The following is a 26357-nucleotide window of genomic DNA, read 5'->3' on the forward strand; positions in this document are numbered from 1 at the left end:
TGGGAACATGAATGTCCGTGCAAAATGTCATGACAATGCATCCAATAGTCCAGTAGATATTTCAGTCTGGACCAAAGTGGTGGACCAACCAGCCAACCAGTATTGCAATCCAGGAAGGAATTAACCTCCAGAAAGTGCCAGTAATCCATTAGAGCGACCAACCTTTCAGTTAAATGCCTGGAAAACTACAAGGATAGCACAAAATAAGGAGACTTAGATCCATTTGCAGTCAATGAGAATTATCTCTTCAAACGTCCTGAAAACAGACAGATGGTTTGGTTGAAGCAAACTGTCTTTGTTTCTGAGCAAAAGTAATATCTCTTTAAATCTCCAAATTAATGAATAGTCTAAGAGTCTAAGAGTACAGTTTGGAGCATGCTTTGCTCATTTATGTGAATTATGTAGTCTCAAAAGACGTTCTGGCAAAGGAAGAACACTGCCTGGGTATCACAGTAAGCACATTTAGCTGTGTGCTCCTCTCTGCAGCAGATGACACATCATTTATTCTTCTGTACTACTGCTACTACTACTGCTACTATCACTACTTTGTTTTTGTAACCCATTAACTAACCAGATGCTCCTCAGTCGTTCCTCATTCATTAATACAGAAACTTCCAGTCTGTTTACCAGTAACTAATCATTAAGCTGAATCACAGTTAATCAGTAACTACTCGTTCCTCATTCATTCATACAGTAACTACCAGTCTGTTTACCAGTAACGAATCTAATAGTGCTGAATCACAGTTGATCTAAAAGCTGTAAAATTGAGCAATCATCAGCTTCCACAGTGAGGGGGAGGTAACTCCCTCATTGTGCTGATAAGAGCTTGAAAACCTGAAAAATGTTGAGATATGTTTTTAAAATCTTAGTTATTATTTAAAAATGGTTTCCTACCTACATGTAGGTAGGGTTAGAATGGAGATTACCTGTTATATATTTAGGTTATGTTTAAAACCACTGTGAAATAATTCCAAAACACTTCTCTTGCAAAGCTTTGATATTGCGACCAAAGGAGGTGCTGATGACACTGTGCCACGGTATACTAAACGTTTTTTCTCCAATACACTTTGGAGGAAGGAAAACACTTGACACTGTTAGCACATGCACAATTTCCTAACAGCATACTGTGTTTGAGGAGCGAAAGGAATCCACAAGCTGTGTTTCCCCTGCTTTTTGAGATGCTAGATTTCTGCTGCCCACCTGCTGATGAAGAATGGGCCTGTGGGAAACTAGCGCCCGCCCAAGAAGCATCAATTTTCGGGGCCTCTAAATTGACAGACTCTTTGTTTGAGAGACATCATGAAGACAAATGGGCACAGGCTGGCTGAGGTAAATGGTGCATCATGGGCATCATTGTGCCCTATGATCAGCCATCATGCCTATTACTATCTAGCAATTTATCTGAGCTGCCCCGCCACAGACAATGAGTTGTTTGGGGCATCACATTGTCGGCATTTTGCTTCCTTTTGTTGACGTTCTGCAGTTTGAGACTTCTTTCCTCTTCAGTGAGTGCAGTTTCAAAATCTTGCAGTTGATCTCAAATAGGCTGATCAGCTGAAGAACTAGGCTGAATCGTGCATATCTGTGTCTTATCGTAAAATATTTTAACTGATCAGCGAGACAGCTTATCTTTATGATGCCTGCAGTGTTTTGTAACACACTTGAATAGGCAACACTTCTTATGGAAACAAAGCATATTCATTTGATTTGATACAATCTGTTCTTCTTGACAGTCAGAGATACCGTACGTCATAGACATTAGATCTATCATCTTTGCTTGTCACCCACAAAGACAATAAATCTTTGAATCAAAGTGTGATGTGGTGAAAAATGTTTGCAATGTGGAGGCAAATACTTTGCTGCAGAAAAATTCAAGTTTACAGACGTCTCATCTTTGTTGGACCATCTGTACACTCTTCTATGTGGTGACAGACAGCCAGGAGGTGTAAATGACTCATGGCTCCCTCCCATACTGAATGAATTGCAGGGTTTATGCAGGTAAACTTGCTAAATGTTGGTGGATCTTGTGTGCCACCAGAGGCTAAGATGATCAGGTCAAGTCCTCTTTATTTTAATGGGGATCAGTGGGTGTTGGAGTTTCGTTCTGCAAGTTAAAGTTACACAAGGTAAGACGTAAAGGCTAATCTTAATAAATTACTAGTAAAAGCCTTCAGAAGGAAACATTTAATAAAAGTTCATATTTCTCATTTCATTTCTGGCAGTGCAGAAAGATAATTTAGACCTTCATGTAGGGTTAGGTATGTAGGAACGTTTCTATGTCTGTTCCAAATTTTGAGGGGGGTAGTGTTGCAATAGAATTTCAAAAATCTTGGCTTTGCCCTTGGCACAAACAGACAGTGACACTGAAAAAAGTTTTTGGATAGAACTCAAGATTTTTAATTTCAAATGTAGGAACATGAGCAGAAGCAGGGTATAGCCTATTCCAGACAGAACATACTATACTTAATGTTTTGGAAATAATTCATGTTCTGAACATTTGCGAAGCTTATAAATTATTTAGACGGTCACAGAGATGATTCACCTCAATGGTGACTTGTAAGGTGAAGTACAGTATAACAATACTATGAGCTTAAGAGTAAAAGGATCAACACCTGTCAAGATAAAATCATACTGTAGAAGCTTTAAAAACACTACTTATTGCAATTGATTGCATTATATATTGCAGGTGGTCATGTCAGTGTCTCCACCATCCTGCACAATTGAATTGAAGGGGATTTAACATTAAATAATTTAAGATTATCATGATGTTGTTCCTGTATTTGGGAGGTTCAGGGTGTTCCCTAATGCAAATGGTTCATGATGTAGCTGGTTAACATGGAGTAGATTAAAACACCTGACCTTGGTTTGAAATCCTAAAGCAGCTATAAAACATTATATTTTTGTAATGGCAATGGCTTAAATGACTCTGTGTGATGTAAAAGGGATCACTCGTGGTGACAAACCCATACAGAATGATTGGACTCTGCAGCTCCCCTCATCTCTACAGTCTTTCAGCTCATTGTTCTGATTTTCCAGTCTGCAAATTTACTTGGACGAGGAGAACTGTGTGGGTTGATCTGATTTGACTGACAGCGGCATCTCCCTGGCAACCTGGGCAAAGAATCCCACAGCAACTGTCATCACATTGTTATTCTGATTATGTTGCTCAATTCTGATTGGTGCATGCACATTTGTGACATCACCTCTTTTCAACAGTGCCCCACCCACTTATAAAAAGTGAAAAGGGCACAGACGAAAATGATGTGAAATAACCAAATTTATTACTATAGTTATTTTAGTTAAAATGGTTCTCAGGGCCTTTAACATAGTAAGTAGTGTTCATTTAACAGTGTGGATAAACAGTGAGAATGGGTTGCAAAGCTTCCCCCGTTTTTCTATCAATATTACCTTGACTTCTGTCTCTTGATGTCTTATACGATTGCCATCATTGGTAGTTTGGGACAGCTGTGACCTTTAGTTATTTGTAAGTGCAATTGGTTTTCATCAGGACAGAAACACATTTAAACTAAACACACAAAAAACAGACACACATGCACACGCACACACACACACACAGAGGTACACCACAGTGCACACACAGTGACCGCGCAAACACCAACCTGATTATTCTGGGGGGTTGCAACTCGAAAAGGTTAAGAACCACTGAGTTAGATAACCATCATAATATATGCACTTTCCCAAATCTCATCTGACATTGTTTTAATTTGGGCCATACACTTTTGAAGTATAAATAAAATGTGTTTCTGTCTTATTTAAGTAAAGATAAGCAAACTTATGTAATGCACCTATTTTTGGAGACCTTCAATCCTGCACATTGTTTTCAGAGCATCACCCATCCTGATGCTGTCATACTCAACAAAGACTTTCCTTGATGTTTGCTCTTTGAGGCTCAAAAACCAAAAGGCCCCAGATGATTTTGTGGAGAAAGACCTTTTATGGGAGTCTGTTTGACGTCAGTGACTGTTACAGGAATGTTGAGTCTAAGCAGCAGCAACACCTCACACTTCTCAGTCTCCATCATCTCCCTCGCACAGATCATTAGGTGTGCGGAGACCAGAACTGATGTGGAGCAGGAGTGATTGAATCACAAAGTGACCCAAATGAAAGAGTTGATTGGCCTCGCGATCATGATGTGCGTGAAATGAGCGCCCTAAGTCTCTGACACTGATCTATTAGGATTCTTCTTAAGTTTGCTTGTGATTTACTGATACATCTACATACATACGCTGAGACATCTGCTTCATAGGGGGGATGACATTCACACAGATTGCAGATCTGATTTGCTCAGGTGAAGGATTGTTCAGGAGAACTTGATATTTAGCAGAGAAATGAGCACAGATTAGAGATGGATGTCAAGGTAAAAGAATGGACTTTGAATTTGAATCATCTTTATTGATTTCTACAGTGTATGAAATGAGCTCCTGTATGAAATGTCGGGCTGAAGGGCGTTATAGTATCAACACTTTACAATTAAACAACACTACGGGTCCAAAAAGCTCAAAATGCCAGTGTGGCTAGCTACGTTGTCGCAGACTCACCATTAGAAGGACAGCTCACCTTTGATTTTTCACGTGTGCATCACTTAAAAGTGTCCCCTGTAAACACTTCTGTTGTATTGTGGGCTATTTGCATGTGTTGTCTTTATGTTATGTGTTGTGGTTAATTTGCGTGCATTTTCTTTTTGTTGCGTGTTGCGGTTTATTTGCATGTGTTGTCTTTATGTTGCGTGTTGTGGTCTATTTGCGTGCGTTTTCTTAATGTTGCGTAATGTGGCCTCTCAGGGCCACCATAGTAAATACTAAAAATGTAATGGGTGCAAATAATATACAGTCATTATGAGGATATCTTTTGAAATCAATTATGTCATTATTTATTAATGAGATTAATCAAACAACCCACAGGCCCTTCAGAGTTGTGGAGGAACACTGCACGGTGTGAGTGTGACATCTGCAGCCTTCCTAGTGCCAGACTGCTCTCCTGTTTGATCTGGCTTCATTATGCAGAGGGAGGCTGACCTATCATGAAAGCTGAGACATGCTGTGTTCCAGCCTCCCAAATTATAAACACAGAGATGTACTCAGGCAGCTGGTTGAGGGAAAATTTGGTAATTAGAGCCTTTTCTTTGGGGAAAAAAGTACCATATCTTTTCCTGGTTTACAAACACTTCACTGGCCATTATTAGACCAAATGAAGCTTCTGTTTTGCTCCTCCATAATGACAGTTTCCCCTGGAAGCTTTGTACTTTTAATCAGAGCTTCCTATGTCCCCTCCTTACTAATCCCTTTCTCTCATTAACCTCTTGCCTTATTTTATGCTGTTTTCACTTTTTTTACATCCAGGCTTCAAGGTTTGTATTACAAACAGCTTCCCAGTGTGTGATAAGGTATATTCCCCCATGTTCAAATCAACAATTTCTAAGGGGAGTTTACTATTAGATGACAGTTTGCATTGAATGGAAAAGCACATTTTTTAAGCCATTTTACTCTTTATAGGTAGTTATTAATGAAGTAAGTTTAAACCATATTACACATGCCTTAGGCTAACACATTTACAGGAGTTACTTAAGAAGAAATTGTTACATTTTAAATCAGAGTTTGCATTTCTTGCGCACATCCTTTTTTCTTGAGGCTGAAAAATGAGGATATTCTAAGAAAAACATTTTGAGAAAACATCAACTTGAGGAAAGGAACAACCTCATTATTTGGCAATTACCACCATATTTATGGATGGGAAAAGGAGACACCTACATAAAATGCTACACCATCACTATCTCATCATAATCCAGTCTCTCTTTCAGAAGAAAATATCTCATGTTATCTTGAAAAATGTTAGCTGACATATAAGTCATGTTAAACTCTGTGACCCGTGCTCCCTTTTCAAACTAAAGCTACACATTGACTCTGGGTTTTTCTCAGATAATTTGTTTCACTTAGCTGTACTACCTCATCTGAATATCAGCTATTATACTGGATGTCACCTGCAGAACTGTGCAGGAGTTCAGCTCGAGTGTAGCAGTGGTCACCTTCAAATGACAAGGCTCATCTGTCTCCGGCTCACCTTAATATTGTATCAGCATTGTTGTTTGTCTCACTCTCCAGCCCCTCTCTTTTCCTTTGCCTGGTGTCTCTCTCCTCATAACCTCTGCCTTTTGTACTTTTTCCTTCTTTCTGTCTCATCCTCAGATTGTTGTTACGTTTCCAATGCCCCCCTCCTTTCTCTCTCTCTCTCTCGTTCCCGGTGTGTCTGCTACCTTGTGCTGTGCCGCAGGGCTCTCTGGCTGATGTAATTTATGCTATCTACTTTGCTAGTGTGAGAGGAGAGCGTCCTGAAGCCAGCACTCTTCATGCAGAGTGCTCCTGTGGGAGGCGGTGAGCCAGCAGTGACTGAGCTTAGCTACCCTCTTTCTTTCTTTCACTCACCATCTCTTCCTCATGCACAACGCAATGACCATGTGTTTGAAGGAGACACTCAATTTGCATGGCAGTACAGGATAATTACAGATACCACATAGTAGCTGTCAGCTGCAAAGACAAATTGCATGTGATGTTACGACAGGTATCTGTTCTGCGGCCATTCATTAGCTTTTGTATACTGTGTTCAGATGGGAAAGTCTTTTGCTCACATCTTATGAGTCCATCAGAAATTCATATTTAGCAGGAACATAGTTAATGTTGACTAAATATGTTTATGTGTGGTTGCAGGACTGCAATCCATTTCTATGGCAACAGAAACGGCTTTGGCTGGGGAATTGAAGAGCGCAATGGAGGGTGACACCATGAGAACCAATCAGGTGGGAGCGCTGTGGAACTCAGCAGCTGTAAATCATTTTACTCAGGCCTCTCAATCACTCAGGGGCCTTCCGGCATGTTTGATATGCAAGGCAGCTAGCCCGCTCTGCCTGTGCCAGCAACTTAACGTCTCAACATCTTAGAGCAGCAGCTCACACTACATCATGCATTTGATGATTGCCTCACATGATCAAATATTTTGAATTGAAATCACTTTGAAAGACAAGTACAAAATGCCCCTTTGAGACTTAGAATTACAATATTTATATGAAAGACAAAGTACAGTGATTTGAAGCTCACACACTTAGAGGAAGGATTTTCTCTCTCCCAGGTTCCTGAGGACCAGGGGGACATGGATGATAGCTCAGAGAAGACCCCCAGCAAAGCCTCCAAATCCCCCCAGAAAAGCAGCAAGCGGCCCAAGACCGTCCCTGTCAAAATCACTCTACTTGACGGCTCGGACTATGAGGCTGGAGTCGAGGTATGCTAACCACTTCTTCATGGATGGATAAAAAGTCTGATCAATCCATGTGAAACAAATATAAATATAAATATAATTATGTGTTTTAAAGATTATTAAATGATTATTACAATACAACAACAACACAGTAGGTCTTATATTCATAATTTTCATATAATTCTTATCAGTAATAACATTTTAACTTACCATATTATTTGTTGAGATCTGGACCAGGCAAGAAGTGAGCAGTCAGACAATCACAGAGATTTAAAACAAAACATAAGGTCAACAATATAAATGTTACTCAAATGTTTTACAGACCGACTTCCTTGTCCAACTTTGACTTACAGTACTTGCTGTAGTTGTGCAAGCACACAGTATTCTTGTGCAATCAATGAGGGATTATTATCAACATTTTGGGGTCCCTCTATAAGTGTGTTACCAGTCGCCTGTTTTTATGCGCAGTGGAAACGCCAGAAATTCAAACTCTTTTATCTTTATCTTCTATCTTTTTGGGGGGGGGGGGGGGGCTTTTTTATTTTATTAGATAGGGGTAGATAGACAGGAAAGGAGGGAGAGAGAGGGGATGACACGCAGCAAAGGGCTGAAGGTCGGATTCAAACCTGGGCCGCTGCCAAGGACTCAGCCTACATGGGGCACACATTCTACCAGGTGAGCTAGAGGTCACCCTGCAAATGTTCATGTTGACGCATTCAGATTCTAATTCAATCATTAAATTGTGGATGGAAATGCGCATTCATTTGCTGTTCTGCAAAACTGTTCTGTTAAATAGTTTAGATAATCTAGTCCAACTGTTTACTTGTAACCCTGGACTGTATACTACTTCACAGTCCTACATGGTTATCTCTGGAACTCTGACAGTCACAGATCTGATCATAAAATTACAGTAATTCCGGGAATAATACAGGATGGTAGGAAATGTTCTTTAGCAACCCTTAAACTGGGGGAAAATATCTGGATTAAATTCTGCAAACATGCAGAAACATAATTAGAAATAATGATTTGAAAATGTTGTTTTGCAGTGCCAATAAAACAGTTTGGCTGTTTCTCCATGCTAAAATGCACACAGGCTTAAATATTATATCTGGTTGTGCAGGGTGATCATCATTTTAAGAAGCTGGTGTACATCTCCCTCATTTGAACAGAGCCCTTGACTCAGCACACTACACCATGGTACACCTCAGTGGGATTTAGTCTCCCTTGGTAAACATGCTACTCAGTCAGGAAATGCAGCTCTGTTGCTATTCTCACTGAGAGGGTGAGTTACGGGTGGAGTGAGGTACCACAAGCTCTGCATTGTGGGGGATAAAAGACCCAGATGAGCAATCTCCGGCTTCCATGAATCATGACTCTGTAGCCTTTTGTGTTTGTAAACAGACGGGCGTAGCTCTTGGTCTATCTGAATTTCACAGTAGCTCACATGCTTATCATGATCGAACACTGCAGAAAATTAATCTGGAGTGAAATCACTGTTGAGGTAAAGCGAATTTGTGTCAAAATGGGTGTTTCACACCAGAGGAAGATCCTGGCCAGGACTTACAGAGCTGCCGTGAATCACATTAAAGCCAGTGCTGAAACCCCATTGGCTGCTGCTGCTGCTGCTGATGGAGTGTGATGTATGAAGGGAATGATCTTGTTGGCTCAACCTCATTCATGTCACTGTATTCTTTTTATGGCTTACTGTCTCTCACATGACCTCACATTTACACTTTCGAGTGGAGAAATAATATGTCAGGAGTTCTGACCAAGGCATCACACACACACATTCTCCTTCAACTCAAACCCCCATCTCTCCCTCTGTCTTGGTTACGTGCATGCATACAAGCGCACACACATTTCTTCATGTCACCTGGGCAGTGACACTATAGTATTGGGATTTGACAGGAAATCCATACAGTTGACAGATGAGTGCTCTTAGGTTTGACCGGGGAGAAAATACAATGGGAGAAGGAAAGAGAAGGAGGAAAAGATGAAGAGAGTGGGGGAGGTGGTGGAGAAAGATGGAGAGAAGCTAGATAAAGGAGTGCCCGCTTGTGCAATGTAGTATGTACATTATGTGAGTGTTTATATCACTGTGTGTGCAATGAAAAAAAAGGCAGGCGGGGACACAATGATGAATACAGTGAAATCCTTGCTTTAATGACAGTCATGATGGCCACTGAGAGAGCGTTCCCTGATGATAAAAACACAGAGAAGCAGCCTGAGCCTCATATTGATGTTTGGCTCACAGCATTATAGATATTGATTGAGCTCTGTGCATTTGTATAGTCCTTTACTTAAAGCCATATGATTAAGGAAAGAACCTGCACCTGCTTACAGTAGCCTATTTCACAGCCTTTAAGCGCAAGTTATTACTTTTCCCAAAAACCATTGAAACATCTGGCTTTTTAAATAACATCCTGAGGAGACCATTGTACGCATATTTTTACAACTTAAACTTTGGCTGAATGGAATTTTCTCTGCAGGTCCAACCCATGAAATGCAAATATTCATTTCCACGGTTCATTCATTTCTGCTGGTTAACCACATGGTCATGTGAATTTCCTCTTTATTAGAGAGACAGGGCTGTTTGGGGTCTGCAAAGTATTCTGTTGTATTGATACTTCAAAGCTCAGCTGCTGATGCTGACCAGCTATGAAATTTAAGAAGTGCCTTTTTCACATAGTGATAGAAATAAAAAAAATAACTGCTCTTGTCCATTTATCCTCAGTGGATCCTTTACTGGCACTGTGGAAATGTGCTTTTGTTTCACATAAGTAGGCTAAATTGTAATACAAACCTCTAATATATCTGACCAAAAACCAAATAATTTCTGTAGCTGTTCTCTTGGTGATGATGCAGCAGTAGCAACAACCATGTATAAAAAGTGGGACAACAGATACATTTATATATGCAAAGGATAAAAGCAATAAACCTACAGTCCAGAGTGTTCAACATTCTTACATTTAAAGTGCCTCCCGAGAGAAACACCCAGCTCCATAAATGTGAGGTTCATGTGATCATGTGGTTAACGAGTTAAATCCAAATAAAAGATTCATGACGCTGGGACCAAGCTCGGCCTCCTTTTAAAGAATGAAAACATATAAATGACTCTGGTCCCTGCAATTTCAAGTGTTTTCCACCATGGTATCCAGTGTGAAGTACAACTCTGTTTGTTTACTTCAACTGAAATGTGCATAAAAAGTGGCATGACTAAATCAAGAAAATGTCAAGTCAATGTCAAGTTTTATTATAGGCTGCTGTTTTATTAAAGGGGCATTCCACCTATTGTATAGCCTGGAAACCAGACAAATCTGGAGGTTTCTGTTTTATTTGCTCTGGCAGATACGTCTGGTCCTTTCCCATTCAGGCAGATTTCCTGCCGACCAGATCCTGTTCGGGCCATACACAAATGTTTATCTCATATGGTACGGGTTTCAGACTTGTGGAACCTTCACGCTTTACACAAAATACGTGATGTCAAAATGTTTTGCTTGTGCACCCTCGTGCCGGCAACGTGATATTTATTTTTTCGAGGATGGCGAAGGCATGACCCGCCCTACTCTGCCTCTGATTTGCTTACCCTTATATTCTTAACCTAACCCTGACCAATCTCACTCCTCATGCCTAAACGAGAGTTCTAGCCAATCACAAGTAGAGCAGGGTGGGTCATGACTTTGCCATCCTGGGAAAACAATTTTGGCGCCAGGGAAGCTGCAAGTGTAACCCTAGCTTAGTAAAGAGGAGCACCAATGAGGCATTTTTGAAAACTACCAAGATGGCTGCTGCTGATGTGGAACTTTCTGTTGAATTACTATTTTAAAATTCTGATGGCAAAAATGGCAACAGTCGTTCTGATTGGTTGTAGGTCTAGCCAATGGTTGTGCGTCCACAGGCATTTAGGTCCACAGCTGTTGATAATGCCCCTTTGATGTAGAAAATGAACTGAGAAGTTCCAGACTAACTCACATTTGCATTTTGGTCTGGTGATGTCAGACTACCTATTTTACACATGAAGCTCAGTTTACTCATTATGAGGACTAATACAAAGCCTGTGAAAACAGTTGTAAGAAGTCTTTTGTAGCTCTGGAGGGAGCTTTCTGCAGTCTGAAAAATAACCCTGGTGACCTAATCAGGGTCATTGTTTTGTTCTGTGATGGGACTTTTTGTCATTTGTTTCACTTCACATTACAGTTTGAGTGCTGCATCTAAGAAAAACGTTTTGCTATGACATTTCATAATAGTAGCTACGTACACTGACTCTACCACCTTTACAGTTTCTCTAGTTATTTGATTCCACAGTGCTATCCTTCTGCTTGCATTAGTCAAAGTGACTAAGTTCGATAGATTTCATTTCATTTCTGTCTCTCCTCATCTTGTTTGCATGGGCGAGGCGATCAGCAAAATGGATTTCTAGCATTACACCAAATGGCTGCTAACACAATCAGCCCACAGAACTAGTTACAGAAAAGTGATTGGAGCCAATTGGAGCGACAACGAAATCTCATCAGCATCTCCTGAATTGGTTGCCATGCTTGGGGGACCACCTGAGATGTGTGTTACAATTTCATTTTGTAATGAAATCGAATATATGCACAACTCCCCAAAAATATCACTGACTGCAGCCTCTGCCTGTTAATAAGCATCATTCTCTCACTGCTTTGCCCATGGCAGCCTCAGCCTCAGCATTATATCAATTATTGTTAATTTGATTGAGAGACAGATCACTTTGTTATGGTAAATTGATTATCCTTTTAAATATTTAAAATATATGCTTACTGTACCGCTGGATTTTCCTACAAGAGCTGAAGAAAGCTCTGTGATGGCCTTGTAGTAACCAGAGATAGAGAAAGTGAGAGGGCACACACACATACAGAAGCAACCTATTACAGTACTTCTGTTTCCATGGTAACAGCTGCTTGGTCGCTTTGTCACCAGAGGAGCCAGGTTTCCCTAGGAGATGAATTGTGTGTGTGTGTGTGTGTGTGTGTGTGTGTGTGTGTGTGTGTGTGTGTGTGTTCCTGTGCGTCTGTGCATGTGTGTGTGAGATAGCATTTGGCCAAGGCCGTCTGTGCATCCCACAGAGGCCTTGCTTTCAGCCCTGAAGAGCAGGATAGAAAATAGGTGTGGTCTGTTAAAACGCCACTGATGCGAAATGCATTTCCTCCCCTTATATAGGCATACAGAGTGTAGCTCCTCTTGCTCAACAGGGGAGAGGGCAGACTGAAAGCTTCTCTCAGACCACAGTATATTGTCCAGCTATTGCTAGATAACCAACCACAGAATTCTATAATTAATACAATACAATATATTTTTAGAATAAACGTTTTTGCAAATCTTTTTTTCTTCCAATTTTTGTTGCATTTTCCGAATACTGTAGATATAGAGAGACATTATGGGGAGAGAAATAAAGCTGTGACATGCAACAAAGGTTACTGGAAGCAAACCCAGAACGTTGTAGTTGTACTGTAGGTCTTAAGCACTTGGCCAGCAGACGCCCCACAGTCTTACACATCTTTATTGAATTGCATGATAACACTCTATCCTGTTTTTGTCTTTTACAGTATGTGATGTTCATGTAACCTGAACCTGCACTGTGTGTGTGTGTGTGTGTGTGTGTGTGTGTGTGTGTGTGTGTGTGTGTGTGTGTGTGTGTGTGTGTGTGTGACAGAAATTTGCCAGGGGCCAGACCCTGCTGGACATGGTGTGTGGCCATCTGAACCTGCTGGAGAGGGACTACTTTGGCTTGACTTTCCAGGACACAGACAACTCCAAGGTCAGACATACAGAAACACGAAGACACACACACACACACACACACACATGCACCCAGATATGTAACTGAGCCATTAATCAGTGCAATTAAACATAGGACACTAATTGTATCCAATTACAAACTAACCTGAGTCTGCCGGTGTAAAGTTCCAACATTTATTTACAAATGTGTCTTATAAGAGATTGCACACATGCACACAAATAAGGTGCATGTGTGTACTGGGTGTTTATTGCATGTCTGAATTGTTCACTAACAGTGTTGGGGAAGTTACTTTTAAAAAGTAGTGTTTGCTCGTTAGGCTACTCGTTACTTCTTATCGAGTTAGTAATCCGTTACTTTACTTAGTTACCCCCTATGGAAAGTAACTTTTTACGTTATTTTTAAAAGCAAAATTTAATTATACAAAAACTATCTTTGACCATAAAGCCAATCTATGGTTTATCAGTGAAGTGTCTGAACTACACTGCAGACTGGATTCTCTACTCACAGAGTGACGGCTGATTGATTATGAACGAGTCCAGCGCGGGTTGAATACACATCAGCAGGCGTTACATGGTGTTAGTGTATGTAATGTCTGTATCGACTTGTACCGGTCGCGCAGCCACGATGGTCCGTGCATTGTCGTAGACACATGCAGCCTCTTTTCTGGCAATCCTTGCGTCTCCGTGCGACCGGCACAAGTCACAGCGGTCCACTGCATGTATGTATATGCCCATCTCCACCGCATCCATCTGTAAGGTTGTCAGCTTTGTGTCTGCCTGGCATGCTCTGTTTGTAGGACGGCCGATTTAACTGTCAGCCCTTTAACTGTCTATGGCCAGTCCTCAGCGATGTAGTGGTATGTGTCACGTAACTCTCCACTCAGAGTGCCGTCCAGCAAAAAGCCACAAAGCTTAAAACGCTGTCAAAAGTTTGCGCTAGCTACTTCTCGCTTGCCAAGATTGCTCTGCTACTAGACTCTGTCACATAAAAGGGGGTAAGCTTCTCCTCGGACCGCGAACCTCCTATGGCGCCATTTTGATGCTAATAAGCCATCACCTCCCGTTAGCATTCCGTTGACTGCCATTCATTTTGGCGCCACTTTGACAAAGAATAACTTTACATCTGAAGCGTTTAAAGATTCTATTTGTCCGTTGTTTATTTCTAAAGAAACACAACAATGTATAAAAGGCTCCATTACCTTATACCTCACGTTATGGCTCCGTAGCAGACGTTTTTGTAAAAATAGGCTAATGATTGTGTCATAACCACGCGACTTACTGTCGCATAGTAGAGGAATTACCGTATATAGTACAGGAGAAGCGCGCAGGCAGTTTCGTCTCACATTAGCTGTTTAAGTTTAATTACTAATGTAACTAGCATTTTAGTTAGCAATAATTAGCCTGTGTCCATGTTATCTCCTTACATATACCTACGCTCTCCGTCTCTGCAAGATTGGGAATAATTGAGATTTCTCTTGGCACAGCTACCAGAAGACTTACAACTTTCAGATACGTTGCTCACGGCACATTTACGTCATTTCTCTCAGTTGGAGGCTGCGCAGTAATGCTCAGCCATCACCGGAAAAGTGCTTCTAAAGGCCTTCACTGGTCTCCGTCCAGAGCAACGGGATCTGTTGGTCCATTCTTATATACTGTCTATGGTCACATACCGTGTGGAGCTTGTGAGAAGGCAGTGTCACTGTCAAATCTGTCCCTGGGAAACGTTGCGCCGAATTGAAAAAAGAACTACGTTTCGTTACCACATTTACAGTAGTAGTGCGTTACACTACTTTTTACCCGAAAAAAGTAGTTACGTTACTTTGTAACGCGTTACACACAACACTGTTCACTAAAGTCTTACACATAAAATTAAATAAAATGTCTTGTGGTCATATTTCTATTTATCTACATGTGATGGCTGAAAAAAGTACCTTTTTACTAGCATAATTACGGTGGCTGACAGGGGCAAACACTGCACTGCAACTTAATGAAATACACGCAAATAGACAAAACACAAGCAAATAAAGAAAACATCTTCATTAATCTGACAACACATAAAGCACTTATGTGAATACAGGAGCCCTCAGAATTCTGAACTGTGGTTTACTGGATAGTAGTCCAGCACAGTTTCTTGATCCATTATGATTTAAAAGCACTCGGCAGCTCATGCTTGTTTATTGTGTAACATTGTCTAAAGTGCAACAGACTTTAGTTTTGATTTTCTGTTAGGTAGATCTTGTGTTCTGTGATCATTATTTATATTATGTGGGGGTAATTTAGGTCCTTCTGTGGTGAATAGCTTTGTCGAGTCCAAGGCCAAATACATGTATTGACAATGAATTTACCATGTTTCTTTATTCCCGCTTTTAATAGACTATTTACTTTTTGGGGTTGGATTTTGTCACTAATTTCAAAGCAAATGTCAACCAGCCTTTCAGTCAAGCAGCCCATTCAACCAGATTGTTTTTCTGGGTGTTATAAAGCAGTGAGTCCCCGGTTGCCCTTTTAACCGTGCTTAACCACTTACAGCCTGAGAGTGGCATACATGACCTTTAACCTTTTGAAATGTGATTAGACAGTATGGCCTTTTAAAAACAGTGCACCATGAAAGCTCTAGTGACATTTTGCGGAAGGGGCTGGATTTCAGTGTTTATAGAAACCATCCTTTTTTGTTGTATGAATTAATTTGGCTTTCAACTAGGGAATACATTTGAAAAGAAAAGAACAGCCAGTGAGGTACAGTTCTTAAAAGGGCTCTTAAAATGTCAATATGGTTAATTTGCTGAGGTTGAATTTCTCAAAGGGGATTGTCTCTTTCTTTCTTTATCAGCATTGGTTGGATCCTTCCAAAGAGATTAAGAAGCAAATTCGGGGTAAGTGCACCAGACACACACACACACACACACACACACACACACACACACACACACACACACACACACACACACACACACACACAGTCCAACAAATCCACACACATATAGCAGGCCCTCGCAAAACAAACTTTCTGATGGTTTGTCTACAGTTGGTTCCTGGATATTTGGATTTTCTGTCAAGTTCTACCCTCCAGACCCGTCTGTGCTCATTGAAGACATCACCAGGTAGGCCTATACAACAACAACAACAACAACAACAACAACTACAACACCACAGCCCACTGTTACAAAACTCTGATTTGTTTTGGTTGTCTGAAGCTAATATGTCGAGTTTTTCCGAACACATTTTTAATTAATAAAGGTTGAAGACAAGGAGTTGGCTTCAGTAGTCTTTGAAGGGAAAATGTGATCTGTGAAAACACATTCAGTGATAGTAATCACAAATCCGAAAATGATGAGATATTATATAAAATAGTAAAACAAAAGATTAAGATTAAGAATGAGTTAGTACACTACAGTAACAAGGAGGCTGGATTCACAAAAGTAGACAGCAGTTTAGACTACTTACTACGACTACTACTACTACTACTACTACTACTACTTCAACATAGGAAGTACTTTCCACACTACTGTAACACACAACACTAGTAAACATACACACACAAGTCCACAAGAGTAAAAAAAGAGTAAAATGTTAGCCCAGGCAGTTGATTTGAATTGTAGAGATATGTGAAATCAGCCGTAACTGTAATGTTTAAAGATATATGCTGGTCCGACCTATCTGACATTTCTTCTGTGCTTATTTTCTGTACTGTGTTGCTTTGCTAGTGTCTTTGATGAACCAAATCTAGCGTTACGAACAGCAACATCTCACCACCGGTCCGACTGACTGCTAGTTTGGGTGGTGTCATTTTCTTTACTCTGTGGCCCAACAGGTAAATTAGGTTAATTCTCCAACCTGATGTTAGTCAAAGTGTTGACATATGAAAGCATCAAACATGCATTTTAGATGAGATGAGATGAAAGTATTACCAGTTGTTCTGCGTCCCTGTTTGCTCAGCGCTGTTAAATTGTATGTAGAGGACGCAGAGTTTTTCTACCCGGAAGTATTATAAGAAATAGAAAAATTAGAATAAGAGTTATAATAATAATAGTAATAAGATGTACACTATACACACCCTTATTATAAACAGACAGGTAAAACAAATATAAATATACAGATATACAGATGAGTAAGGTGCGGATGAATAGAAATGACATATTGCACAGTAGGAGGTGACACAGAGTAATAAATTAATAAATATGCATAGTGCAGAATATTGTCAAGATATGCTTAATGCAGAACATTGTCATATTGTCACTTGTTATTGTTTAGTGTCTTGAATGTCCATATGGGCTAATATGGACACAGCTAACTAACTAAATAAATATCCAATAGAACTTCCTTTTGAAACAATAGAGTTGACAATATTGTGACACCATGATCTTTGCAGAAACATAGGCCGGTATTTGTAATGTTTATTTTCATTACTAGACTTTTGTCTACAGTGTATGTACTTTATGCACTCAGTGCAGACATACACACAGTAGAAGGTAGAAGGTTACGGAAAATGTTAAGGCTTCTGTCACGATATCGTAAACAAAGCAAAGAACAACACCATAAGTACATTGTACAAAAGTGTGTATAAATGTCATAAATCTAAACTGCTTAAAAGGTCTGATCACCCAAGTCACATAAAAACACATTTTTGGGCTTACCTCTAAGCTGTTCAGATACTTTCAGTTTCATATGCAAAGGTTGTGAGATATTTCTGCCACTCTAAAGTTTGTGGTTTGTGGTACTCAAAGTGTTTAACAAAAAACTGTATTCAAGTTACTCTTGATACGACTATGAAAACTGTTGGCATGTTATTATATTGCAGTTTTCAATAGGGCCCATTTTATGACGAAGATATTCAAATGTTGACAGTGAGGTCTGTGGATTATCCTTAATACTTTGAAAATTGTTTCTGGGAAGACATGTTGCTGTTGAGTTTTTAATGCATTTTCACCACAAGTCTATTAGATCAGCGGTTAAATTCTCAAATGGCACTAGGAGTATGTGGAAAAACAACATACTTTTGGAAATTCGAGTGAACTAGCTTTTACTGTAGGATAAGCCAAGATGTAGATCAATTGGTTGGAGATAGAATACTGACTTAATTATTGTATAGAAGCTTGAGGATGACGGGAATGTCATTAGATTTGCAGGTATTTGGTCATACAACAGTATTGGACAACAAATTTTGAATTCGCTAAATTAATTTCAGGTGATCGTCAAAGTAATTAAGATTCATCCTCTGAGCAACATGAATATCAAAACATGTAAAATGGCATGGCAATTCTTGCATTATTAATTGTTGAGATATTTCAGTCTGGAATAAAGAAGTGGACCGGCTGACCGACACGCGGACATTGCTGTCCCTAGAGCTACGCCACTCGCATTACAAAAAACTTGAGTCAACATGAAATAAGGACTGCATTTCTTTAGGTACTACCTATGCCTGCAGCTGAGGGATGACATCCTGTCTGGTCGTCTGCCCTGCTCGTTTGTCACCCACGCCCTTCTGGGCTCCTACACTGTTCAGGCCGAACTGGGAGACTACGAGCCAGACGAACACGGCCCAGACTATGTCAACGACTTCCGCTTTGCACCCAACCAGACACGTGAGCTGGAGGAGAGAGTGATGGAGCTGCATCGTAACTACAGGTCAGGGAAAATAAAACTCTATTAATTAGATTAAATGCCATCAGGATAATGGCAAATGCTGGTATTTTTGCGTTTGTATTTGTGGGATGAATATAAAAGAAGTGATGACTCATGTGTGGCATTTGTGTCGTAGGGGAATGAGTCCAGCAGATGCAGAGGTGAACTTTCTAGAAAATGCCAAGAAGCTTTCAATGTATGGAGTGGACCTGCATCATGCAAAGGTACAGAGATGAAACTTAGGTATTTGGTATCTGTCAACGCACTTGTGTCTGAGGTTTACTGATGGTTAATGCCTGTGTTCACCAGGATTCAGAAGGAATTGACATAATGCTTGGTGTGAGCGCCAACGGTCTGCTAATCTACAGAGACCGTCTAAGGATTAACCGGTTCGCCTGGCCAAAAATCCTCAAGATCTCCTATAAGAGAAGTAACTTCTACATCAAGATCCGTCCTGGAGAGGTAGATAAACTGTCATTATCTTGTCTTTTGCACCTTGCTTGACTTATGAGTTCAATTATTGCCTGCACATTCCTATCAGAACAGCTCATGTCATTCTGGCAGAGCAGAGGCAAGTTGGATGAAGGATCATTTGGTAAAGAGCCAAGTCCACATTTCTATTTCATGGTTTCACAGTTGTTAAAATTACATCATTGTCTCTCTTGACTTGTCCCAAGCCGCATAAATAGTCATTTCATGGTTTGATAAAAGTGTTACTTCTGAAATTTATCCGCAGCAGTCCCATGTGACAGCTGACGAGGACATTATTTAGAGCCCTCAGATATACTGTTCTTAAAGATTGGCTGGCTGATAGATCATGTTTTTACTCTTCTCCTCCTTCTCTCTTCCTCTATGGTGACTTTAAAGCGTGATTAGCCAGTCATGAGGATTTGCACTTTCATCAAGGATTATACTCAACTCCCTAAACTTATTATGATTTGCTGTTTTTTTCCTTCATTCTTTGGCCTTCGGGGAACCCGCTTACATCCACTGTTATACTGACATTGACGTCTTCATAGCGAATACCACGGCCATTCTGTGCATAGACTTAGTTCCGTAGATCTATCCTCTTAAATCAGCTGTCACTTCAAATTTGCCCGAAGAGTCGTCGTGCTTTGAAACCCTTTTATTATACAGGTGCTGGTCATATAATTAGAATATCATGAAAAAGTTGATTTATTTCAGTAACACAATTATATGACCAGCACCTGTAAACTGTCCCCACAGATTTTTTTTTTCGTGTGGAACAAGAATTGGCTTTCTCTTGTGAATGGACTAGTCCTAATGACCTGTTATATTGCTAATAACCTATTGATTTAAAAGAGTATTTTTCTGCTCACACCACTGAACATCTGATGGAGTAAGTGCAAAACAGCTAATTTGTAGGTTGGTTAGAAAATCTCCCTGACATGGCAGTGGGAGTAAACAGAAAAACAGCATTGATTTTTTTTCATTGCTGCGGAGTAAACACAATTCACCCTGCCACCATCCCTTCATCTTTTCCCTGCACTCGCTCCCTTCACTCTCCTTTTCTTCTTCACCTCCCTCCCTTCCTCCTCCTCCTCCTCCTCCTCCTCTTTCACAACCACCACTCCTTTCCCTCACTGCTCAGTATGAACAGTTTGAGAGCACCATAGGCTTCAAGCTGCCCAACCATCGGGCCTCGAAGCGATTGTGGAAGGTCTGCATTGAGCACCACACCTTCTTCAGGTAGGATACTCACAGATACACAGACAGACACACTTTTTTTGTACCATGCATGAACATGCAACTGTTAACACTTGGCACAATACAGCTATCCTTTAAGTGACACTTCTATAAATGTGTTGATTCCTTTTCCTTGGTCCCACAGTTCTGTATAATTTTCTTGAAAGAAACTGATATGTAACTGTAAATTAATCATGGTAATTTGCTACAAATTATGTGGTAAAATTGAGTCAGAGATCAGTTTGGATACTTCCATTTAATTATTTTCATTTCATTGTTATTCTAAGACAGCGAGTCTTTTAGTCAGTACACAGCAGGGCAACTAAACTTGCAAAACTGTGTAATTTGTCTACAGGGAAGCATACAATTCAGCACTTGGTATAAGGTTTCCAATAATAACTGGTTATTTACTTGGGGTTAAATGAACTTCTGTCAGTTTTTCACAGCTAACAGCTAAGCTCTCTCTGAAGGTAACACAATCTGCCCAACAGCACCTTTTAAATTGTACAGATTAACACCTAATATCACATCTGTTTAATCTTTACAAAAAACAAAATATAAAAGTTTGAAATTTGCATGATGTTGTTTCACCTAGCCAGACTATTTCTTGGCTAGGCACAGTACCGTCTCCGCTGGCAACCTCACAGTGACGACAACACTCGAGGAAGGTGCTGGTTGGGGGATTTTGTTTGTTAGAGCCAATGGAAATATTTGTGTTAGATCTTTGTCATTATCTCCCCTGTAATTACTGCCAAATCCCACATGGTTGTTCTATTCACGCAATGATAAGGAAAGAAGGGAACAGTAGAATAAACCCCTATACGAGTCTAAACTTTGTAATTAAGTAAAATATGTGTAGCTGCAGAATCTGAGTGTTTGTGGCAGATTTACACAAACTGAACCTTCCTGCAGGTTGGTTTCACCAGAGCCACCTCCCAAGGGCTTCCTGGTGATTGGCTCCAAGTTCCGCTACAGCGGGCGGACCCAAGCCCAGACCAGACAGGCCAGTGCTTTGATTGACAGGCCTGCTCCACAGTTTGAGCGGTCCGTTAGCAAGAGGCACATGCTGCCCCGAAGCATTGATGGAGGTAAGAACCCAGACGATTTCACCGTCCTCACAGAGGTGCACTTATATTTCCTGGATTATGTTGTAAGGCAATAACTTGGCTCCAACCCCTCAGGTTTAAGAAAATTGATTGATAGCAATGTATGCATGAAAAATACTTTAAGCATTTTCAGCAACAGGGTTTATTTGATTTTGTGTTATGGCCCACAAAGTGAAGGGAGTGCCTACTAAATCTCTGAGAATCACATTTTTTAGAGCCTGAAATTCCTCTGCAAAAACAGAAATAAAGGCAGCTTTTAACTTTATTGATATATGTCATATGCCATATTAAAGACTTTACTGTAGATTATATCATGTAAAAGCTTTAACACTGGAGTCCAAGTGCTTGCTGTTTCCCTCCCATTACACTAGCCTCAGCTCTAGGCTACAGTATGGACCAGCTGTCCCAGCGAAGCTCCAGTGAACGCACACAGTTCATGTCCAGAGAAGACCTGGACCAGGAGGGCAGCCTGGACCTGGACCACGATCAATACCACATTCAGGATCAAGACCAGGACCAGTACACAGATCAGGAGCTTGATGGTCAGGATCAAGATCAAGTTCAGAAGCATACTTGGGGTGCCCACATATCAACACCCACCAGGACTTTGGAGCTCAAGGTACAAGATGAGAGAATATGTACAAATACACAGAAACCTGCCTTCACTGCAGCCTTTGCCACCTTGATGTATAGCTGTTAAAAGAGGCTAAAAGTATGATTGAATTAAATGTCATCATTGCCAGTGAATCAACATAAAACAAGTACATTTAATTAACACTCACCTGATGAATGAAATATTGCCTTTCAAGTGTGAAAACTAAATCATAGTTTTGATGAAGTGCAACAAAACATACAAAGCAGTTTTGTTGGCTCACTAGAAAAAAGTACATGGCTTTGCCCCAAATCTGGAAACTCCCTCATGAACCTCTGACTGACACTCCTCATCCATCTCTCTCACATTCCTTTTCATTTAAGGCAGTAATAACCATCCCTATGTTTTCTCACCTTGGCCTAACCCCCCCAATTTTCTGCTCCTCTGCAGACTTATAAGACTTCTCAGTATGAGTCCGCTCTCCTCTCCATTTCTTCTGTTGCCTCAACAAGTCTAACTTGACCTCTTTGCTGCCAATATTTTCTTTAACCCAGCATCCTGCCTCTAACAGTTCTTCTCTTCTCCCTGCTGAAATGTTAACACACTCTGCTAACCTCTGCTCTCTTCTCTCTGGCCTCTCTGTCGTGCACGACCTCCTGCAGGGTGAGGAGGAAGGCTCCCCTGTAGACTCAAAACCAGAGGTATTTTGGCCTTGGACCTTAGTGTCTGTCTGTGTGGTCATGCACCCGTATTCTGTGTTTGTTTAACACAACCTATGAGTCTAATCTATGGAAACTGCACAAATCAATCAAACTGCACAAATCAGTCAACAGATTGTCTGAACAAATTCCCATTAGATTTTCTTCATAGTCATTTCGCTCTTATCCAGAGAGACTTGTGGAAACAGTTGTTTTTCAATTGTCAATACATCTTTAACAGTGCCCGTGTGTGAATTAGAGGGATTGATTGTTATTAGCAGGATAAACAGAAGGCCCCTAAGCACTGTTGATGATTCAGTGAATCAGTGGTTCCCCAGTTGGCAAATCTCCTGGTACTCCAGCTAAGATGCGTACAAGTCTCATTTAATTTAATTTATATTTTTATGTAATTTGTATGCAAAACCGAAGACGCACAAATTAATGTGTTTTATTTATATGGTATATGGTAAAGGTTATCCAGTGTGTCTAGTCTCATATTAGTTCCTGTGCAGGTACTGTATGTGGGGTAGTGTTATTTTAGTACTGCAGAAATATTTGCATTGCATTAGTCCCTGAAGGGTCTGTTCATTTGTGGTTTTGTTATGCCTTCTCACCAAATCTTTGGATGAAGAAGTATGGGAATAATCCCCCTCTCCAAACACTTACGCTCAGTCAATAGATGACTGCATTAATTATCAATTGGCTGACTCTGAAATGGATTGTCCCTGTCTTCTTGGCAGAACATTAAATGGATGAAACAGTCTTAGTCAAAAGCCCCAATGGTGTCAACTGTTTGTCCGTCTGGCCGCCTGCCTTTTTGACTCACCTGCAGCACTTTACCTCTTTGTCTCTGCACGCATCTGTTCTCCACCTCCCCCCCCCAAATCCTCAACTTCCTGCTTTGCTTAAAACCCTTCACTTCATCTCACTTGCCCCACCTCGGGCTCCCTCATCTGTTGGACAAGGATCTGGCCACCCCTCGGCCCAAACAGGAGGTACCGCTTGTCCTCTCTTTTTGGCATGTGCTGTGTGTGACCCTCACCAGGTGTGCTGTGTTTTCTAATCCATAACTGTGCCTGTCACTTACTGTAAGAACACAGCAAACAGCAACAGCAAAGGAGTTCATGTTAAAACACTCAGGTTATTTTTTTCTGCAGTGCACATAATTGTTTGTTGCACCACTTTCTTCAATGTATCATCATAGTTATGCATGTCAGTTTCATAATTTCTGAACACTATTCCCAGTTAAATTATATTATAAATATAACATAATTACAAATGATATTATTATTTCTCTGTATTGCCTTTGATCAGTTAATAATTACAGACCTCTAATTACAGTTTGGGGCGCTCCATCTTAGAAAGAGTGCTAGAATAAGGTGTTATACAAAGTGCAGCAACAGTACAAAGTAGAGAACAAATGTACTGTTAAATAGAGTGTGTGCCTGTAATTAGAAGATTTGAAACCTCCAAACTTTACCTGAATCTCTTTTTGTCTACAGTGCTGCAGGGTGAAAGAAAAATGCTGATAATACTTATGATCTGAGTGCACTGTAATGAGATCTATATCTGTTACTTGTCATTAAGACCTCTAATTGTCAAACCATGTGTGGCAGCATTGAATTCATCCTACTGCACAGTTACAAAACAGACAATATACATACATCATGCCCCACACCCTTATCAGAACAGGGCTATAAATGAAAAGTCAGTTTAAACTTAATCCACATCTAGTTCAACTGTAGAAATGACTGTAACATGAACCTAATAGTTTCAGACCAAAGATTTTTAACGTATGTTAATCTGTGTCCCTGATGTTCCCTTCGCTGTGTAAGCAGCAGTTTTTGGATAAGCCAGAAGATGTTCTACAAAAGCACCAGGCCAGCATCAATGAGCTGAAGAGGGCTTTGAGGCAGCCTAACAGCAAGATGGCCCAGAGGGAGAAACGCCTCTCCTCAGCTACTCCTCCTGGAGGAACCCCCGAGCGGAAAGCAGTAAGAATTCCGATCCGAAAAATTCTATTCCCAAGTTACATTACTCACCATTCTACAATTGGTTTCCTAAACATTACAATTTTCTAAAAATGTTGTGTTGGTCAGCTCTTTCCCATTCTGTCTTCTCTCTTCCATTCTGTAAAAAAAAATTATTCCATTGAGCCAGAACACAGAAAATGAGAAAAAAGGATCTTGAAATGCATCAAAGTTTGCACAGGTCCCCCATCACTATTTTTCTCTTCTAATCATTTACACGTATTATGTGGGGTAACAATGATATCATAAGTGGAAGATCAGTGTTTCTAGCTAGGCTAATGTAACTGTCTACTCTATGTCAACATAGGCGACCGCAGATGCCAAATTGATTGACAAGCAGGATGCTTATGAAGAAGAGCTTGATACTTGCTCTAAAGTGGAAATGAGTAAGACCTCTTATATGGGTAGAGATGCGTTCTTTGTGCCACATTGGACTGAAGCAAAGATGAACAATTGCCAAACAGTCAGGGATTTTTTTAAAACTCGACATGGAACAGCTCCGAAACATGAAACAGACTTTACAGCAACAGGACTAATGGATATGAGCCAGGTGGATGATACAGTAGCAACTAATGGGCATCACGATTCTGTATTAGCGAGGAATGCCATTCATGAAAATGGATACGGATCTCCATATGACAAACAGGGGAGTGCAATCGACAGAGATATGAGGCATTGTCAGTATGAGCACAACATTCATCGAGAGAGACCAAAGAATTTTGAAAGTCCAGTGGCTGTGGATTCTCTCCCAAAAGGCAAAGGAGGCAGGATTGAGAGTGACACAAGTCATTGTGATACTTGGAGAACAAAAGACCCGAGCCCCATGGGAGATTGCAACATAACAGGGAACTCACACTCAGAAGTCCCCAAAATAGTTCCTCTCAAGCCACAGAGATCAAAGAAGTATTTGAATAAGGAGAACACAGGTGATGAAAACCCTCAAAGTGGGTCTGATAGAGGCATCTGTGGTGTGACTGGGGATGTACAGATCACAAAATCAAAAGACGGATCCTTTGAGGAAGGGAGGAGAGTGGATGACAATGCTGTACTGCAGTCCGCCACAGATGTTGTCAAGGAAAACTCATGGGCCACCAAGTACCACAGTGGGGCTACAATGTCATATCCACAGCAAAGTTTACTACATCAACAGATTAAGAATGAGCTGTTTGGACAACAGGAGCTCAGAGACTGCAGAGGCACAACTGGACAAAGTCTGTGGACAAGAGGAGGACATGAAGATCCTTTTCAGAATAACTCCGAGATTAAAGAGAATCTCTTCCCTAGTTCCAAATTTCCAACAGCTCCCCCTCGAACTCTCCCGCTGAAAACACAGTGGTCCCGAGACAGACAGAGCAACGTGGACAGCAGCCACATCCACCACAGGACGCCCAGCCAAGAAACAGCCAAGCGGAAGCAAGCGGTAAAACCATCCTGCCGTCCTAACCTGTTTGTCAATCATCGGAAAGTAAAGCATTGCATGAGCTTCAGGCGATATCGTTCAAATCTTGTTTTTACCATCTAAAAACAAACAATCACACATACTTCAGAACTCATGTGGCTGTGTATGAGAAAGCAA

At 40.6% G+C, this 26357-nt stretch overlaps 1 protein-coding gene across 1 annotated transcript in view; it reads left to right on the forward strand.

Annotated features, from left to right (window-relative positions):
- The first annotated feature begins 6739 nt into the window (after window positions 1-6739).
- The window catches only part of LOC144520195 (band 4.1-like protein 1), a 30319-nt gene continuing 10701 nt past the window's right edge, over window positions 6740-26357 (forward strand). Inside the window, exons 1-15 of the mRNA XM_078253864.1 lie at window positions 6740-6811; window positions 7141-7290; window positions 12941-13045; window positions 15857-15899; window positions 16052-16127; window positions 18433-18651; window positions 18785-18872; window positions 18958-19110; window positions 20261-20358; window positions 21268-21443; window positions 21833-22080; window positions 22716-22754; window positions 23717-23746; window positions 24590-24745; window positions 25089-26201. Of these exons, the coding sequence (XP_078109990.1) occupies window positions 6740-6811; window positions 7141-7290; window positions 12941-13045; window positions 15857-15899; window positions 16052-16127; window positions 18433-18651; window positions 18785-18872; window positions 18958-19110; window positions 20261-20358; window positions 21268-21443; window positions 21833-22080; window positions 22716-22754; window positions 23717-23746; window positions 24590-24745; window positions 25089-26201 (2766 nt within the window). The remainder of the gene's footprint in view (window positions 6812-7140; window positions 7291-12940; window positions 13046-15856; window positions 15900-16051; window positions 16128-18432; window positions 18652-18784; window positions 18873-18957; window positions 19111-20260; window positions 20359-21267; window positions 21444-21832; window positions 22081-22715; window positions 22755-23716; window positions 23747-24589; window positions 24746-25088; window positions 26202-26357) is intronic.

This window comes from Sander vitreus, chromosome 7 (assembly GCF_031162955.1).
Source record: "Sander vitreus isolate 19-12246 chromosome 7, sanVit1, whole genome shotgun sequence".
Classification (NCBI taxonomy): Eukaryota; Metazoa; Chordata; class Actinopteri; order Perciformes; family Percidae; genus Sander; species Sander vitreus.